Below are 19,187 nucleotides of genomic sequence, written 5' to 3'. Positions count from 1 at the left end.
AGGCAAGATTCTGCCCCTGCCCGCTGCTGCTGTGGAAGAGACTGTTGGTGTTTCTTAGGACACACACAGCTTCGCCAAAATCCTTCTCTGTCTTCTGGTTCCTGCACCAGGTTCCTCACACTGACCCGCAAGATTTCTGGGCACAGGTGAGCCTTCCAAGCAGTAACTGGGTTGAGGGGGTTTGTTGAGACTGTTGGATGATTATCCTGGCAAGTAGTTTTCCCTTAAAAAAGGTCCTCAATTTGAAATGCCCCATAGTCACATTGAAAAGCTTTTGAAAACTATCACAAGAACAGAAAACCAAACACCGCATGTTCTCACTCATAGGTGGGAACTGAACAATGAGATCACTTGGACTCGGGAAGGGGAACATCACACACCAGGCCTATCATGGGGAGGGGTGAGGGTGGAGGGGGGAGGGATTGCATTGGGAGTTATACCTGATGTAAATGACGAGTTGATGGGTGCTGATGAGTTGATGGGTGCAGCACAGCAACATGGCACAAGTATACATATGTAACAAACCTGCACGTTATGCACATGTACCCTAGAACTTAAAGTATAATAATAATAAAAATAAAAAAAAGAAAAAAAAGAAAAAAAAAGAAAAGCTTTTGAAAAATGCATCCATCCCTAGAGATTTTGATGCAATTGGTCCATGTGGACACTGCTATGTTTAACACCTCCTGAGGGAAATCTAATGTGTATGTCTAGACTTCAGAATCACTATAGAGACCTTCAACCTATGTATGTCTTTCTCATCAGGCTTTAAAAAAAAAATTGCTTAAAGTTCACTTTGAATCCTCAGTGGTGTAGGAGTGCACCCTTAGGGAGCCTCACATCCCCTGTCCTCTGCCTGAATTTATCCTCAAAACACCAGGAACAGAATGTGCTTCAGTGCTTTCCAAGAATGTTGCTGAGAAAGTTGGCAAAGCATCTGAGCCTGGTAGATCGCCAAACAGAATTTAGTAAAAGAAACGAGAAGGGCCCAGGCTGAGAAGAAAGAAAAAAAAAATCCAGGGTAATCACACAGTTACTTACATTTGTTGATGGACTGCTAACTGTTCCAGAGACTCTGGAAAAATAGTATTGTTGAGCAGTTGACAATGTACATCACACTTGCTTCTGCCTTTTTTCTCCTTTTAGCTTTCATTATTGAAGGTTGGAGCTACCCTTAGACCTCTTCTACTCTTCTGCTCTGACATGACCATTTTACAGATGAGGAAACTGAGGCTAAGAGAGATTGTAATTTAACAGAAATTCCAGAGCTAAATAGAGGAAGAGACAGGCTGGAAACACAGTCATCTTTCTGAGTCCAGTGTTTTTCCAGCCATACATACCTCCCACCTATTCACTACTCAGCTTTGGAAATGAAACTGGTTTTTGTTGGTGTAGAAACTGCAGTTTTTTGTGTATGCTCAAGAGAAATTGAATTTTCTCCTGGGAAAGCACTAGATGTAAATAATTGGTGATTCGTTGTTAAGCTCAAGGTTGGAAATAACTGGGAAAAAATGACTTTATCTCTCCAAGTCTCCCCATAGCAGGATGACTTATTACCTCCCAGGGATGTGAGTTTTGAAAGACAGTGCAGGCTTTGTTTACTGCTATATCTGCCACTTGGTAAGACTGCAATTAATAGTAGTTTTTCAAATTGTGGATGTTACATTGATTAGGTACTCAGCATATTTTTTCTAAGTTTAAATGCATATTCAGGGTTTTTTGTTTCCCATAAAAATATTTATCTCTCAATTTTAACTCCAAAATTTATCCCTTAAAAAATAATGCCAAGCAAATTGGTGTACTTAGCCACATTTTATCCATGAAGTTTAGAAAGATGAAATAAGGCCCAGCACAGTGGCTCATGCCTGTAATCCCAGCACTTTGGGAGGCAAAGACGGGTGGATCACCTGAGGTCAGGAGTTCAAGACCAGCCTGGCCAACATGGTGAAACCCCATCTCTACTAATAATACATAAATTAGCCAGACGTGGTGGTGTACACCTGTAATCCTAGCTACTCAGGAGGCTGAAGCAGGAGAATCGCTTGAACCTGGCAGATGGAGGTTGCAGTGAGCGGAGCTTGCAGTAAGCTGAGATTGGGCCATTGTACTCCAGCCTGGGTGACAAGAGCGAAACTCCATCTCCAAAAAAAAAAGAAAAAAAGAAAAAAGAAAGGTGACACATGAATGACAATGTGTTTTCTTGAATGTTAACAGTGGGAGTTATTTATGCTGAGTAAGGGCTTTAAGATAAATCTGCCTTTGACCCTTGGTTCTTTTTCTAGGAGAACAGATTGGAATGGTTTTTACCACCCTGTCACTTTCATCTGAACTGGAAGACAAATTCATTGCTATTTGCACAATAATCTTTCAGTTTATTAAAATTTATTATTTTTAAAACTGAGAAGAAACGAAGTGTTGGTCTTCTCAAAAATCAAAGAGAGCTGGACATTTACACTAGCCAATGAGTACATCCATCAATGCTATTTGTCTCTGTAATTTGAGAAGTGTGAACAGTTTGTGTTTTTTTATAAGAGAGAGGAAATACTAAATTTTCCTTTCTAAGTCACTAGACTGCTTTCTCTATCGACTTTCCTCTTCGTCTGTCTACAGTTACCATAAAATACGATAGTTAATAAAAATATTCTGCATGTGTATAAAGCATTATTATTATTATTATTTTGGTTAGGATCCTCTTGGTCACAAGTAACGGAAACCAGTTCTAGTTAGTTTAAGTGAGAAATAATTCAACCTAGAGACACGAGTGTACCTAGGTCTCCTGAAGGTAGAAATGGTGAATGTAAGATCGTGAGGCCTCTCTTTATCTTTTCTTTCCTTTCTACTTCATTCATCTTTCCAACGTGCTTTCTTAGGTCCACCTGATGAATGAAAGACCAACAAATCATATCTTCGGAACTTAGATTTTATAGATCTAGCTGTCCAGAGAAAGGATGATCTTTCACAGTCCCCCACCCTATTCTTAAGGAGGATTGATCCTGGGCTAGTGGCCCATTCTTGGATTAACCACCCATGGTCATAGAGCAGAAAGAATTGAGAAAGTCACCCTAATAAACAGCCTGGGAAGTCCAAGAACAGAGGGAGGAGGCAAATAACCAATTAGATATCCATTACATGGCTTGTAATTCACCGAGTACTTTTTTTTTTTCTCTATTGAGACGGAGTTTCGCTCTGTCGCGCAGGCTGGAGTGCAATGGTGTGATCTCTGCTCACTGCAAGCTCTACCTCCCGGGTTCAAGTCATTCTCCTGCCTTGGCCTCCTGAGTAGCTGGGATTACAGGCATGCACCACCATGCCTGGCTAATTTTTATATTTTTAGGAGAAACTAGGTTTCACCATGTTGGCCAGGCTCGTCTTGAACTGCTGACCTCAAGCAATCCACCCGCTTTGGCCTTCCAAAGTTCTGGGATTACAGGTGTGAGCCACTGCACCTGGCCCCAAGTACTTTTTAAAAAATAATAATCTGATTTGATCCACAAACAATGGCAAACTACTCTGCACACAGTTCTCTTATAACACTTTCCACTTTCTAATCTTATTTTTATTTACCTAGTTTCCTCATTAGTCTGTGAATTTTTGTTTTGTATTCTTAGTGCTTGATATTAGGGGGTGTGGTTACTGAAAGAATGTGACTAAATCTGTGAGGTAGGATAGTTAGAGGAGAAAACTGGGATTCACTGAGGTTAAGTGGAGGCACTGAGGCCCTGCAAATGAATGTAAAGTCAGCTGCTGGAGCCTCATTCCTTTTCCAAGTCACCAGACTGCTTTCTCCATTGACTTTCGTCTTCTTCTGTCTATGGTCAGTGACTCACCTCGCAGGATTTCAGTCTGGTGGTTAGAACTGTGAAAAGAATCAAATTAGGATAAAAGTGCCATTCATTTTGCAAGAATTTGATTTTGCCCTCTCAGTGCATCAGGTAAAAAGGGCTTTCAACTAATCTCAAAAAGTCTGTACTCTCCCCCTAAATGTTGAAGGGAAGAGAGGCTACTTAGTCTATGTCTAACACTACAAAAATAAAATAGACATTTTTCTGTTTTAGGTGATATATTCCTGGAAATGATTCTCAACCTAGCAGTCACTCCTGGAGAGGTGACCACTTCTCTCATCATTTTGGTGATGGTTTTTGTTTTTGTGAGAGCTCTCAGGAGCAAGGGCAGAAAGCAGCTGTCTCCTCCTGGCCCTTGGTCCTTCCCCATCATAGGGAATCTTCTCCAGCTTGGAGAGCATCCTTACCTTACGTTAATGGAGATGAGGAAGAAATATGGAGATGTCTTTCTCCTCAAACTTGGCATGGTGCCTGTCTTGGTGGTAAATGGAATGGAAATGGTGAAACAAGTACTACTTAAGGATGGGGAGCATTTTGCAGGCAGACCTAACATGTACACATTCTCTTTCCTGGCAGAAGGAAAGAGTCTTTCATTTTCAGTGAATTACGGAGAGAGTTGGAAACTGCATAAAAAAATTGCCTCTAAGGCCTTACGAACTCTTTCTAACGCAGAAGCAAAATCCTCCACTTGCTCTTGCTTACTGGAGGAGCATGTCACTGAGGAAGTTTCTGAGCTGGTGACAGTCTTTGTAGAGTTGTCTTCCAAGAATGGCGGCTTTGACCCCAGAAACGCGGTCACCTGTGCGGTGGCCAACGTTGTCTGTGCCCTCTGCTTTGGCAAGAGATATGATCACAGTGATGAGGAATTTCTTAAGATAGTTAAAACGAATGACGACTTACTCAAGGCCTCCAGTGCCGCTAACCCTGCCGATTTCATACCATGTCTCCGCTACCTTCCACTGCAGATTATAAACGCTCCTCGGGAGTTTTATCGGGCCCTGAATGGGTTTATTGCACTACACGTACAAGACCATCTTGCTACATATGATAAGGTAAGGATTTAATCTTATGCCGGGACAAGGGCTTTGGTGAGAAACAAAAGATAATGGTGAAATGCTTTGAATATTATTGGTTCTTTTTACTACATTTTGCCACAATGACCTGTACCCAAGCTATTAGTAAATTTGAGGTCCAGACAGTGAGATTACATGACAGCATTACTCAGTTCTCATAAAACCCTAAGAAAAGTTCTGAATTCTTTAATCCTTAAAAAATTTCCCCAGAAACATAAATTTTCTCAGTGTGTGGGTAAGGCATATGCTTGTATTATGAACATAAATATAATTGTTATTTAATCTAAATCTGTTTCTAACTTTTTTTCATGAAGGTTTATACTTTTAAAATCCAACTATGGTTCTCTGATGTATTTCCAACTTGCTGCTTCTAAAGGTTGTTTAATATTTCACGACGTGACCCCCCAGCCCCATATATTTCACCCATCTCATGTGGATACCCTGATTGTTTGCAACTCCTGGCTTGCATAGAAAGTGCAGATATTGAATATTTTGATAAAACTAAGTGATTGCCTGATAAATGATGAAGAATAAGTCAGTTCCTTGAAGAAACAAAGCAATAATTTCATCTCTCCAATTTCATATCTGTCACCATGATCTCAGATTTATAGGTATCACAAATATTAGCATATTTTTTATCAGATAGTATTTTTGAATAATATAAAAGATATTCTGTAGGAAGCTTTCAAATTACCTTCATTTTCTTCTTGAGTTTCTTTGTTATACAGACATGAATTTCAAGATGACCACACATGTATTAAGTTTCTGCAGGTGGCAGAGTGGACCTTTCTTTTGAGGCTATTAAATGATTTGGGGCCCACTTTGATGGTCGGCAGAAGAATAGATTTCCGTCTTGAAATATGTATGTACTAGGAAGAATCCTAGTTCACAAGGGCAATTTGCTGAGATGAAGTCATCAACAAAAAAATAAAACATGAAGAGGTGGGATCATTAAGCAAATGAAAAGGTGTAAGTAGTTAAGTTCCTTCCAATGAAAAAGAAGAGGCAGAAGACAATCTGTTTCAAGGTACCAGAAGGGAATTCTAGATCAGGTATAGTAAGTATCAGCATTTGTAAGGTGTATAAACTTTTATTCCCATTCTCTCAAATACCCCAGCCCTATCTCTTTCTCCATGGTGCCTGAAGTGAACACAAAATCCTTCCAATAGATTTAAAAACCTTTTATTGGCAAGGTACGGTGGCTGATACCTGTAATCCCAGCACTTTGGGAGGTCAAAGTGGGCAGAGGAGTTTGAGACCAGCTTGGCCAACATGGTGAAACCCCATCTCTATTAAAAATACAAAAATTAGCCAGGTGTAGTGGTGCATGCCTATAATCCCAGCTACTCGGGAGGCTGAAGCAGGAGGATCACTTGAACCCAGGAGGCAGAAGTTGCAGTGAGTGGAGATGGCACCATGCACTCCAGCCTGGGCAACAGAATGAGACTGTGTCTCAAAAATAAAAATAAAATAAATTAATTAATAAACTTTCTATTCATTGCCAAGCAATTTCTCTGTAATAAGTTATAGGGAGAATGCTGATATTTTCAAGTTGTGCTTATAGAGACAGGAACTCTTTTGTATTTATTGAAAGAAGTTCTGAGGAGAAAATTGAGTTTGGTAACTTGGTTTTCTATTCCACGCTATCAAGATTAAGCATTGTAAATTTTAAGCAAAAATGGTTGCAAGGTTTAAGATGATCTATTTACATTCCTTATATTCCAAGACTCAATGGGTTCCCTTCAAGTTATATGGTGATATGGCTCTTTCTGCGTGGGATTTAAATTGATATACAACATAGACAGGGGTGAGTAGTCATGCTAAGGTTTGTCTCCTCAGGATCATATCCGAGACATTACTGATGCTCTGATTAATGTATGCCACAACAAATATGCTGCTACCAAAACAGACACTTTGAATGACAGTGAAATCATAAGCACTGTGAACGACCTCTTTGGAGCTGGTATGTGACAGAATTTAGCAACATGTAAGACCAATACAAATTAGCTGCAATTTGTTGTTATCTATTGTTTACAGTTTAGAGGACTTTGCTCTTCCTATATCGGCCATTTTATCTAGTTGATCTCACATCGTATAAATTTGTTATTCTACCTTCTTATGTCATTCAGAAAACTTTATTTTGATCTCAGGAGTAGAGACTTGAGTTAATCATTGCCCACAATTAATGGTACCTTCACATTATTGTCCATGAAATGACTGTCCTTGTTTATTACTTTCACTTCCAGTCCCTTCACCCAATCCATTGACATTTATTCTGAAACTATTTAAAGTGTTATTGTTTTCATTTTGTGTATTCTCATAAAATAGGCTTTTTGTATTATCATGTACTTTGTAAATATAATTGCTACGTACATCTAAATCTGTTTCTAACTTTTCTCACGAAGCTCTGTACTCTCTTACAATCCAACCATGATTGTCAGGTGTATTTCCAATTTGCTGCTTCTAAAGTTCATGTAATATTCGATGTCTGGCACCCCCCATATTTTACCCATCTCATGTGGATACCCTAACTGTTTGCACCTCCTGGCTTGCACAGAAAATGCGGATATTGAATGTTGGGCTAAAGCTAAGATGACCACTCTTGTACATGAGTTTTGCCTCCTTTTGAAATACCACCTTATGCTAAGAAGCAGAATTTCTGGGTCAACTAATGAAAGAATGATTGAGTTTTGATACACACTGCTAAATTCATTTCACAAAGACTGTACCAATTTGTACTGCTACCATATTACTCTCATTCTTAAATTTTATAGTTTTCTTTAAAAGTCATTTTTATCTATCACATTTATTAGAGTTCCTCTAAGATGCTAAACTGCAGGAAGCCAATTCTCAGTATAAGAAAATACAAAATATTATAAATGTTTTAGCAGTTTCATTTTATGTGGAATACTCTTCAAATGTATTTTTCTTCTTTATACTATATTTATTGGTAATTGGGTTCACTTGTTTCTAGGATCTATGCATTTGTGATCATGAATTCTCTCTGCAAATAGAGGCATTTGTTTTGATTTGTATTATTTTTTCTCATGCAAATGCACGAGCCCCCTATATGTGTGTATGTGTGTATTTATTATTTTAATCATGACTTCAATTTGATGGATTATTTCATCTGATTATTCATCATAAAAATGTGACCAGGCTGTACTTTGTATTTTCTTCTGACAATCTAAATAATGCTATGTACAAATATGAGTATTTGTCAGAACATTTTAAAATGCCTGAACATTAGTGAGTACTAAAGACTGGGTGTGTGTGGGTGTGATAAATACATCAAGTGAGTTTTATTTTCTTATTTGTTTATTTTTAAATTGGCACATAAAATTGTATGTATTTATAATATGCAACATGATGTTTTAAAGTATGTATACATTGTGAAATGGCTAAATCTAGCTAACTAAAATATGCATTACCTCACGTAGTCATCATTTTTGTGGTGAGAACACTTAAAATCCAGTCTCAGCATTTTTTAAGAACGCAATATATAATCATTAACTATAGTCATCACACTGCAATAGATCTCTTGAACTTATTCCTCCTGTTTAATTATAATTTATTTTGATCTTGATTCAGTGAGATAATATCTGAACATATTTCAGAAATATGTAATACTTCCAAGATTATCAAGTAATCAGCAAATATAAAATTATGGCAGATGACAAAAATGTCTAGGATGGAGAATAAAACCATCTGACATGTACAACACAGTTAAAAAATAGTTTGGGTAAAATGTGTACAAAACAGTATTCAGTAGAATGGATTACTACATAAAACATTTATTTGCTAAATAAACGTATCTCATGGAGTGTATATTTTAATGTAAATAGAGAAATAATGAAAATTAATAAAACCATAAGCTTCCACAGGTACCTGCTACCTCACTAGTGAGATGTAATAAAATATTTTATTAGAATAAATCAATGAGCTGTAAACCATATATTTTAGTGGATAAAATTTGCAAGCACTCTGTTCCATCATATCTACTATATTATTAAGATTTATATTTCCATATTTAACTTTTGAAATTGATTGTAGAAATAATTTAGTTTCTTCTCTGGGTATAGTAAGGTTTTCCCAAAAATCATTGATTTTACCCTCAATGTTTCAATAATCTACCAAGATAGATAACTTAACTGCTGATTGCTTAAGCCTTGATATAAAAAGCAAAATTTATGATAATCAAAATATAGATCCTGATATTCATACAGATAGTTAAAGATCTTGGATATAAGGTCCATTGCTCTACCGTGAGTGAAAGCAGTGTTTTGCATGTACTATTCATGGCATGTTGTTTATTTTAGAGAATAAAGTTCTTTATGCTAGAGAATAGAGTTGATATATTCCACATAGAAGTCCAAATTTTCACACTACACTGTACTCTGCTGTAGACATCATGGTCAGTAACTTTATTTGAACAGTTTACTTTTACATTAAATTATTACAGTATGAAGTCATATTAGAAATTCTCTGAGTTAAGAACTGAAGAAGCCACTGGCTCACTATGAGAGACTGCCATGTTCAACAGATGTGAAAATAAACTTAAGAAGTGAAGTTTGGAAAGGAACTAACTCTGTTCTGCAGCTATATCTGGGTATACTTATTGTGCACATTGTGTTGCAAGTTATTTATAAAACAACTACCTTTGTCTCTTGTGTGACCCATGTAAAATATTTTACCATTTCTATGATGCAAGTTTCTCATTTTTAATGTGACGCTAATTGTGGCCCTCATCTCAGATGACAATGCATTTAAGTGGTCAATGTTTGGTAAACATATTCACCATTACCTGTGTTGTCATCATCATCAGGAAAATCTAGAAATTAAATATATTGATTTAAAAACTCATCTTTTGCTACTAGTTTTATAAGATTTGAGTAGAAAACACAAATAACATTGCTTTTAGCATTAGGTCATCATAGAGGTGAATTTACAATTGAAACAGTCTAGAAGAGTTTGTAATGTGGCATTTCTGAGTTTTAGGTTTCAAGAATTGATTGAGTACATTCTTCGATGTAGTAATCATAAAGCAGTCCTTGAAAAAAGATGAAGTTTGGCATACAGAGTTCTTTGCTTTTATTTTCAGTAATGAAACCATTTAGCTGAGGTATGGATAATCTCAAAAAGAAAGATGCTCTGTTTAAAGAGTGAAATTGAAACTATAAAATATACATTAAAACTTATTCAGATAAATTGAATCTGGTCAATCCTTCATTATGTGCTCATATGATGTCCAAGTTTAAGTATTGGCTCTGCCTTTTATGAGTTCATTCACCTTGAGCAAAACCCATAATGTCTTTGAGGCTCAGTAAAATCAACATAGTTAGTTATACATTGCGTATCTATATTATAATTTATAAAATATGTTATATATGTGTGTCAATGTATCATATATTATGTTATATAGTGTATGTATACACACACACACATACACAGAGAGAGAGAGAAAGAGAGAGAGAGAGAGAGCACACACTTTTGGATTAGAGTAAGTACTCAATAACTTCTTATTTTTATTACAGATAATAGCCATTATTATTATCTACATCAATGGTGTTTATTATGTAATACAATGCTTCCTATGTTTTCACTAGTCTTGTAAATAGTACATACATATTTTTAAAATTTTAATTTATTTTTAGTCATGTTCACAAATATACAACATTTTTAAGTGATATAGTTTACTACTATTGAGCATATTCACATGGTTGTGCAACCGATCTCTAGAACTTCTTCATCTTGCAAAACTGAAATCCTGTGCCCATTAAACACTAATTTCCCCTATCCTTTCTTGCCCTTGACAATTTCCTTTATGCTTTGTTTCTATGATTTTGACTACTTTAGAACCCTCTTGTGAGTGAAGTCATATAGTATTTGTCCTTTTGTGATTACCTTATTTCACTGAGCCTAATGTCCTCAAGGTTTATTCATGTGGTGGCATGTGACAGAATCTACTTTCTTAAGACGACATAATATTCCACAATGTATACATCACAGTTTCTTTATCTATTCATCCATCAATGGACATTTGGGTTGCCTCTACCTCTTAGCTATTGTGTATAATGCTGCAATGACCATGAATGTGCAAATGTAGCTTACAGATCTTGCTTTAAATTGTTTTTGGATATATAACCCAGAAGTAGGATTGCTAGATAATATATAAATACTATTTTTAATTTTTTAAACTTAAACTTCCATACTGTTTTCTATAGTAGCCACACCATTTTGCACTATCCTAATGGGTGAGAAGTTACCACTACAGTTTGAAATTAAACTTAATAATAATTTTATAGTGATTCTATTGTTTTTTGGCTAGATTTCTTTCTGTTCATTCTTATTCTTTATCTGACTTCTACATTCTTAATCTAATTTCTTTAGATTTCTTTCTGCTAATTCTTAGCAGTCAAATAGGAAATAAAGTGAGCAAACTGATTTAACTATGCTTTTTTCCATGACACTTGGTCTCTTGGTTCTTTTTTAGGGTTTGAAACAGTATCAACATGTCTATATTGGAGCTTTCTTTATTTGATACACTATCCAGAAATTCAAGCCAAAATTCAAGGAGAAATTGGTAATATGCTTTCAAATGAAAAATATAATTCTTACAATTATCATTTTTCTTATTAAATCAAAAATAATTTTCTTTAAAGATGGAAACATTGGGCTGAAACCACCCAGATTTGAAGACAGGAAAATTTTGCCATACACAGAAGCTTTCATAAGTGAAGTATTCAGACATGCCTCTTTTCTTCCATTTACTATTCCACATTGGTAAGCATATAATTCTCCTTTAAAACAGCCACTAGTGGTGGGGTGGAGACATTGAAGAATCTTAGACATTGGAATACTTTAAGTACTTAAAAATGTACATTGTATTATTGTTTTAATATTACTTTAAATCTTAGTTTATTTTTAAACACTATAATAAAATTTTTGTGTTCAGCAAAAGCATATTTTGTGAACATTTTTCATTACTAAACTATCTTGTCATTAACTTTTATTTTATGTGCACTAATCACAGTGTCAGAAAGATATGGAAAGTCCAAACAACAGATAATCCAACCATAATATGTATTTGGCTACGAAAAGTCATGCAAACTTGCTTAATTTCATCTGAGGAGCAGAATTAGCTTCCTTCTGGTATGGATTTGTTTTTAGTAGCCCAGAATTTTGCTGGACAGTAAACTAAGGAAGCTAATGCTATCACAATGAGATTAAACAGAGTATTCATTTGCAGATACTTGAAACTTTACTGAATCTTATTCCAGAATCTCCAGCACACAAATGCATGCCAGCATAGATTAGGTAGATAGCTTCATTAAATACATATGTGGGGAACCAAAGTTCCAGTAGTTTGTTCTGTTTTTATTCCACACAATTAAAAATTATTTAAAAAAAAAAAAAACAACAACACCTGGAATTCTCAGTGTTTGTTCTTCTCTCTCCCTTTAAATAGTGAAGGAGTGGGAATATCTCTCTTCCCAGGAAACTGATGTAATCGTTTAGTAATTGGTGTGACAGCATGCAGTGTCCTTAGCTAAGTGTCCCAAAGGGCAAGATCGCCAGCTGAGCAGAGTCAAGGCCAGACAGCAAGTGACAGTTCCCTGTATTTTGCCCCTTGTTTGCTCTCTTTATTCACACACAGTGGCTATTTGCTATTTTTTCAAGTGATCCATTTTGTTTTCTAGCTGCTATGTCAGATCCTCTCTCAGTTAAAGCAAATTTCATTTTAACGTAAGTTTTTAAAGAAATTAAAAATCCCTACCTATTTAAAAGCAACTCTTCTGTCCCAATAACTTTTATTAGGTGACTTTGGTGCTTCATAAGAGTATTATCCACACTTCCGCTAAGTACCCAGGAACAGAGAGGCTCTGCTAAGTTTATAGGCATCATTTGGAATGAAAGTGGTCATCTAATTAGGGCCCTGTAAACTCATCTGAGGGTCTAAGTGATAAGGAGAAATATGTATTAGGACATAGATATTCATTGTATTATTAAAAGTAAGGAAATACATTAAAATGTGAAATTAAAAGAACTACTGCATTGGCTAACGAAAGCGGAGTGATACGAACCGGGAATTTTGTGCACATAAAGGAGCTATCTTACTTATATTGTTCAGGACTGATGTATTCTATTACACTTGGACGTTTATTGTTTTTCATTTAAAATGAAAAGGCACAAAATATGATAAAATAAATCTAAACAAACAAAATGAAATAAACTTAAGTAAAAGCAGCAAAAGTTTGCTATTACATATAACATATATACACACATACAAAAACACACAGGAAAGACCAAACCATATCCTAATAAATATTTATTGCATGTGCATTTCTTAAAAGTTGTGTGGAAAACCACATATGCACATGAAATTTAAGGGACATAAAAGGAGAAAGAGAAACTGTATAATTCACTCATGTTTTAATACCAATGAAATAAAATTTTACATACCAGGTTTCCATAAAATAGAAGCATGTAACTTCTGTGAGTAGCATCTGAGCAGCTGAATCCACAGAGGGAGTGTGGACTGGGATGTGTTGAGATAGGCAAGTGGCTATGCATGAGAAAAGGTAACCCTTCCAAAAAGCGAGTCTATTGCTTGTATGGTCTTCCCCCTTGTTGGGTTTTGAGCAACTCAATAAATAACATTCATATTATTTGACAAGGCTCAGTACCAGCCACAAAATAGACACAGGTAAAATAGAAATTACATTATTAGCTTTTTAAATAATCAGAGCTAGTTTTCACAATGTGGCTTAGAACTAGTTCAAGTAGACCTCGAAACTGACATACTTCTCTACTCAGTCTCCGGCTAGGTTGAACACTTTCAGGTCTCCTGTGGAAGGACAAAATCTGACCCTCTAAGCTCAGCCTCTTTCCGATTGTAGATAAGATGTATCTCCATTACAAATTGGCTAATCTGAAGAGAGAACCCAGAAGTAGTGAAACAATGCCTTCTCTCAAACTCATCAAATTGAAATGTTTCTGTTTCTCTTGGGGAAGTAAGTGTGAGAGAAGATTAGCAAGGTAGGGAGTGCCACAGGGAAACATAAAATGATTGAATCCAATCCATGAATAATTATAGAGGCATAAAGGGGAAAGGCAAACAGGTTTCAGGAAGGAGTTTGAGTATCAGACTAGAAAAATAGAGTATTTTCTTTAGAGGCAACTTAGAGACCATCCAACACAACCAACACCTTCATTTCATAGCTAGGAAATGGAGTCACAGAATAGATAATTTGCCCAATATCCCACTAAGGGCAGCATCCAAAGTTCAGATTTCCTTGCTTCAATTCCATTGTTCCTTCTACCCAGTACTCAAAGGTGTGACATTGTCTTTCTAATTTATTAATAATAGACACAAACACAGTGAGCACACAGAAGTACTGAATAATTCTCTTAATCGTTTCCTGATGTAATTTGATCTGCCTGCTTATGGTCAGCTCTGTCACAGAAATATTGAGATAATTTTCTATGGAAATGTGTAGCTCATAGAAGTGCTTTGAATATATTAAGTGCACAATGTGCTTAACACATGCAAGAAAAATAAATTACTAATTTGACAAGAAGTGGAAATTGTTTTAATTAATGAAAGAATGAAGATGTATAAAGATGTATTATTATAGTAAAAAAAGACATAAATAAAAATAGTCTGTGAGTTGCAGGTGGCAGTTTAGAGATGGGTAATTTGAACTGACAGGATATGCTGTAATGCTGTTTTTTGCTTTCTTAGTACTACAGCGGACACCACTCTGAATGGCTATTTCATTCCCCGGAAAACGTGCACCTTTATTAACATGTATCAAGTAAACCACGATGAGTAAGTCACCAGAATTAATCTTTGGATAAATCTGCTTGCTTGCTTGGTTGTTTACTGTTTATTAATCTGGAAAAGATTTACAATCTTCTTAGCCAACCTTCACTCCTGTTTCTCTTGAAAGATATTGGAAAGTTTCTCTCCTCAGTTTCTCTCCTTATCTATAATGCAAATGGTGATATATTGACACAAATTGAGGAAAAATTCAATATAGGGCAATTCCAATTTCAAAAATGAGCTCATTAGGAGAGATTTGGGCCGAGGACTTTGCATAGTCATGGCTAGTACATTGAAATGGAGTCTGAAATCCCCCACTGCAATGTAAGCCACCAAGCAGGGATTTTTTTTTTCTTTGTTTGTTTACTTGTTCCTCTACCCCAGCACCTGGATCACTGCTTCACACATAGTTGGCACACAATAAATATTTGTTGAATAAAATAAAGTTAGAAGTTCATCCATTTCAGCTGTGAAAGAGAGGGCTGAGATGAGAGTATCTAATGCAGTGAAAGTGAGGATAATCACAGTGGTGATGGTGGTGGTGGTGGTGAGAATGATGATTACACCTAATATTTATAGACTCCTACTGTGGGCAAGGCACAAAACCTTGCAGTATCTTTCCTGAGCCTCAATTATTATTGATAATTGATCACAATGCATTGGTGCTATCACAATCTCCATTTTACAGATAAACAAACCCTCAACCAGGTTAAACACGTTGCCTAAGGTCACATGTTCAGAAGGTGGCAGAGGTAGGACTGAAATCCAAATGTGTAAATTTTATATAATGGAAACCAAGCGCTTCCTGTCATGGTCAGGGCTTGATGTCTCCAGTAACTGGCAGAGACTGCATTCTTATGCACTCAGCAGACAGTAAATAGGTTACACAGTCTTTTCTCTTCACCCAAGATCTCATCTGACTGATGTTTCAGGCTGCAAGCTGTTAGAGAGGGAAGTGATTATCCTGTGTACCTAATGGCAGCTTCACAATCTCTGTGAACAGAAAGGTGGTAGAAGACAATGCATATGCTGTCCCACTGCAACACTTACTGTCACGGAGATTGACACTTCCATTCTCCACACCTAGGCATTTTAAAACCATTATAAGAAGAAATACTGCAAATGTATATTTAATAACATTTATTCTTTCTTAGTATAATCCTAAGTATTCTATTAATAATATCCTAAGAACTGGTGATTATAAAGAGTATTGAGTAATGTGCAAACAAACTGAGTTAACATGAGTGCTACTAAAGAAATACCATTTGTATGGAGGCACTTGTTTAAGCTGAATGAGTATGTAATTTAAGACTTGATATTATGGAAAAATTCTTCATATTTAATTAATCTAAAGCATAGGTCACAAACTCAAGCACCTATTGAGCAATAAAAAATACCAAAAATAAGTGAATTGCACTTGGTGAAGCATTGTGAAGAGGGGAGGTCATCTGCCACATTTAACTCAGCTCAGTAAACTGTTGGCAAACAGGACATTGTCCCAATGTTGTCAGCTTTTATGATTATAAAAGAGAACTTGGAAATGCACATTTTCATGTGAAATCTGATTTTTAAATGTTAGCGACAATGAATTATTTTTAAAAGATTATGAGAGAAAACCAAAATGTGTTGGAGGACTGTGGAGAGAACTAATCCTCTAGGTCTGTGGCCTCTGGTACAGACAGAAACCAGTTTTTCCTTCTAGAGAGATGATGACATCTACACACAAACAGGGCCAGTTCTTTGTAAAGCCAGGTGGGTCCCTGATATACGGTTTAGGCCTACAGAAAACATGCTAGCATTGGTCGTCATAAATAAGCCAAATATGGTGCATGTAACAAAAGATAGAGATAGAAGAAAGAATCAGGTACACAGTGATTTGGGAACTGTGGGCAATCCCTCAATTAGAGCTGCTTTCTGGAGACCCAGATCCTCTCTGTATTGTTGTACAAAGGCCATTTCCTAAACATGTTTTTTACCAGAGTGAGAGATGTGGCCCAGTCTCATCATTCTTATTCATTCTGCTTAAAGCAAAATATATTGAATATGTATTACTTTTTATTTATGTCACCATTTTGGAATATTCTTATGAGAATTTTATGGAATTCTTCATTTAAAATAATTAAATTCATGGCTAACCCATACCTTGAAGTTAGCTTGCAGGAGAGCCGAGCTAGAACTGGCTCCTGTGTACGGGTTAGCCATGAAGCCAAAACCATCCCAACTCCAAGCAGAGCTTCACTCCTCAGGTAGTTCACCTGCTTAGATTCTCAGACTGAGTGGAAGGTTTCTTATTTAATTCAGAAAAATTGATGAAATAGATTTTCAAGTATTTTATTCACTAATGAATTGGTAGTCATTTCAGTGAAAATTAGGTGTAATTGTACTAAATCTTTATCATAACTAGATTTGTCAAATATTAAAGGAAAAAGTGACATATTCATAATTATATATAATCATATGTCTCCATAAGTACTTATACATATAGGTGTATATATACTTCATTTATGTATACTTCCTTTCTCTATATATAATTTATAAGGAATATTCTGAACTTAAAGTAGTTTATGCAAAACAAAATTATTGTGGAAAAGTTGCCAACAATAGCAAAAATGAGAAAATAATTTCTTTTTACATGTTGTTTTTGTCTATTTTATGCAGAACTATTTGGGATAATCCTAGCTTATTTAGACCTGACAGATTTCTAAACGAAAACAGAGAACTGAATAAAAGCCTCGTGGAGAAAGTTTTGATATTTGGAATGGGCATCCGGAAGTGTCTGGGAGAAGATGTTGCACGCAATGAGATATTCATTTTCATCACTGCTGTTCTGCAGCAGCTCAAGCTGAAAAAATGCCCCAGAGCCAAACTAGACCTGACTCCTACATACGGGTTAGTCATGAGGCCAAAACCATACCAACTTCAAGCGGAACTCCGCTCCTCAGGGAGTGCATCTGCCTAGATTCTCAGACTGAGGGGAGGGCTCCTTACTCAATTCAGAAAAATAGATGATTTGAATTTACTTAACTAGCAATGTGTAGTTTATTCCCCTGAGCTATGCTATGAATTCAACTCTGTGACGTGTTTTATAAAGTATGTGGTATAGCTTTAGTTCCAATATGAGACTTAATGTCGTGTGAGCATATTTTAAGATAATAATGAAGTGTGACGTAAATCAGGGGGTTTAAATCCAGATCTCACACAGTGGTGTCCCAGGTGTCATGTGGATGTGAGTGGAAGGGAAAGTGAGTGGCAGATTGACCAGACGGACAAGAGGACTCTGTCTACCTTCCTTTTACGCTAGCTTCAGATAAACAGACATACTCATCGTTGCTTTAAATATAGGGTTCAGAATAAGAGCAAGGTTCTGATGTTAGATATTTTCAGTGATCTTGGGCATAGATGCTCAGGAGGGCCAGAGAAGGGAGCTAGAGTAGCCTAGCAGAGAGCATTGCATGGTCATAGTAGATGAGCTGGGCTAGAGTTAGAGGAGTAGAGAAAAGGAGATGACAGGGATTGCCTCAAGCCCATTTTTGTATCAGATTACGTATTTTTGTGTATTAAATTTTTAATTGTAAGGCAAATTGGTGTTTTCACAATGTTACCAACTTCTTTTGGTACATACTAAATATATATATATATATTTGTATTATTAATAGTTTACCAGGACTGTGATAATAAGAGAATACCAGAGGCCAGGTAGTATAAACAACAGAAATTTACTTTCTCACAGTTCTCAAGGCAGATAATGCAAGATCAAGGTGCTAGCTGACTTAGTTTCTCCTGAGGTCTCCCTCCTTGGCTTGCAGACAGCTGCCTTCTCGCTGTGTCCTCACAGGGCCTTTTCTCTGTGTGCACACAACTCTGGGGTCTCTCCCTCTTTTTATAAGAACAATAGTCATAATGTATTAAGGCCCCACCCTACGAGTCTCATTTTAACTTCATTATTCCTTTTAAAATTTTTTTTATTTTTATTTCTTTACTTTTTTGAGATGGAGTCTTGCTCTATGACCCAGGCTGGAGTGCAGTGGCACGATCTCGGCTCACTGCAACCTCCACCTCCAGGGTTCAAGTGATTCTCCTGCCTCAGCCTCCTAAGTAGCTGGGATTACAGGTGTGCACCACCACACCCAGCTAATTTTTGTATTTTTAGTAGAGATGTGGTGTTTCATCATGTTGGTCAGGCTAGTCTTGAACTCCTGACCTCGTGATCCACCCGCTTCAGCCTCCCAAAGTACTGGGATTATAGGCACAAGCCACTGCACCTGGCCAACTTCATTATTCTTTAAAGACCTTATCTCCCAATACAATCACATTCTGAAGTACTAAAGGTTGGGATGTCAACACATAAATTTCAGAGTCGAGGGGGTGGGGGACACAATTGAGCCCATAATAGCATGTAATGAAAATAAAACTACATGTTGATTTTTTAAAAATGCTTTTAAATGT

The 19,187-nt window shown here is 36.4% G+C and overlaps 2 protein-coding genes across 3 annotated transcripts in view; one reads left to right on the top strand and one right to left on the bottom strand.

Moving 5' to 3' along the window:
• The window catches only part of ALDH1A1 (aldehyde dehydrogenase 1 family member A1), a 184,364-nt gene that overhangs the window by 142,445 nt on the left and 22,732 nt on the right, over nt 1–19,187 (bottom strand). The gene's annotated exons all lie outside the window — the stretch shown is intronic.
• LOC101010802 (cytochrome P450 1A4-like) lies at nt 61–18,683 on the top strand. Its single transcript, XM_003911811.4, has 7 exons — nt 61–146; nt 4,056–4,894; nt 6,755–6,878; nt 11,409–11,498; nt 11,578–11,698; nt 14,661–14,747; nt 17,400–18,683. The coding sequence occupies exons 2-7, from the start codon at nt 4,073–4,075 to the stop codon at nt 17,698–17,700; spliced, it is 1,545 nt and encodes a 514-aa protein (XP_003911860.2). The 5' UTR covers nt 61–146; nt 4,056–4,072; the 3' UTR covers nt 17,701–18,683.

The sequence above is a fragment of the Papio anubis genome, chromosome 13 (assembly GCF_008728515.1).
Source record: "Papio anubis isolate 15944 chromosome 13, Panubis1.0, whole genome shotgun sequence".
In the NCBI taxonomy this organism is placed as follows: domain Eukaryota; kingdom Metazoa; phylum Chordata; class Mammalia; order Primates; family Cercopithecidae; genus Papio; species Papio anubis.
This window is presented reverse-complemented; position numbering and strand designations above follow the sequence as displayed.

Excerpts from the sequence above, each read along its gene's own strand:
- LOC101010802 (XM_003911811.4), top strand. The coding sequence starts at position 4,073 with ATGATTCTCAACCTAGCAGTCACTCCTGGAGAGGTGACCACTTCTCTC. Across the intron at positions 6,879-11,408 it reads GAACGACCTCTTTGGAGCTG|GGTTTGAAACAGTATCAACA; the intron begins GTATGTGACAGA and ends GTTCTTTTTTAG. Across the intron at positions 14,748-17,399 it reads TATCAAGTAAACCACGATGA|AACTATTTGGGATAATCCTA; the intron begins GTAAGTCACCAG and ends TATTTTATGCAG.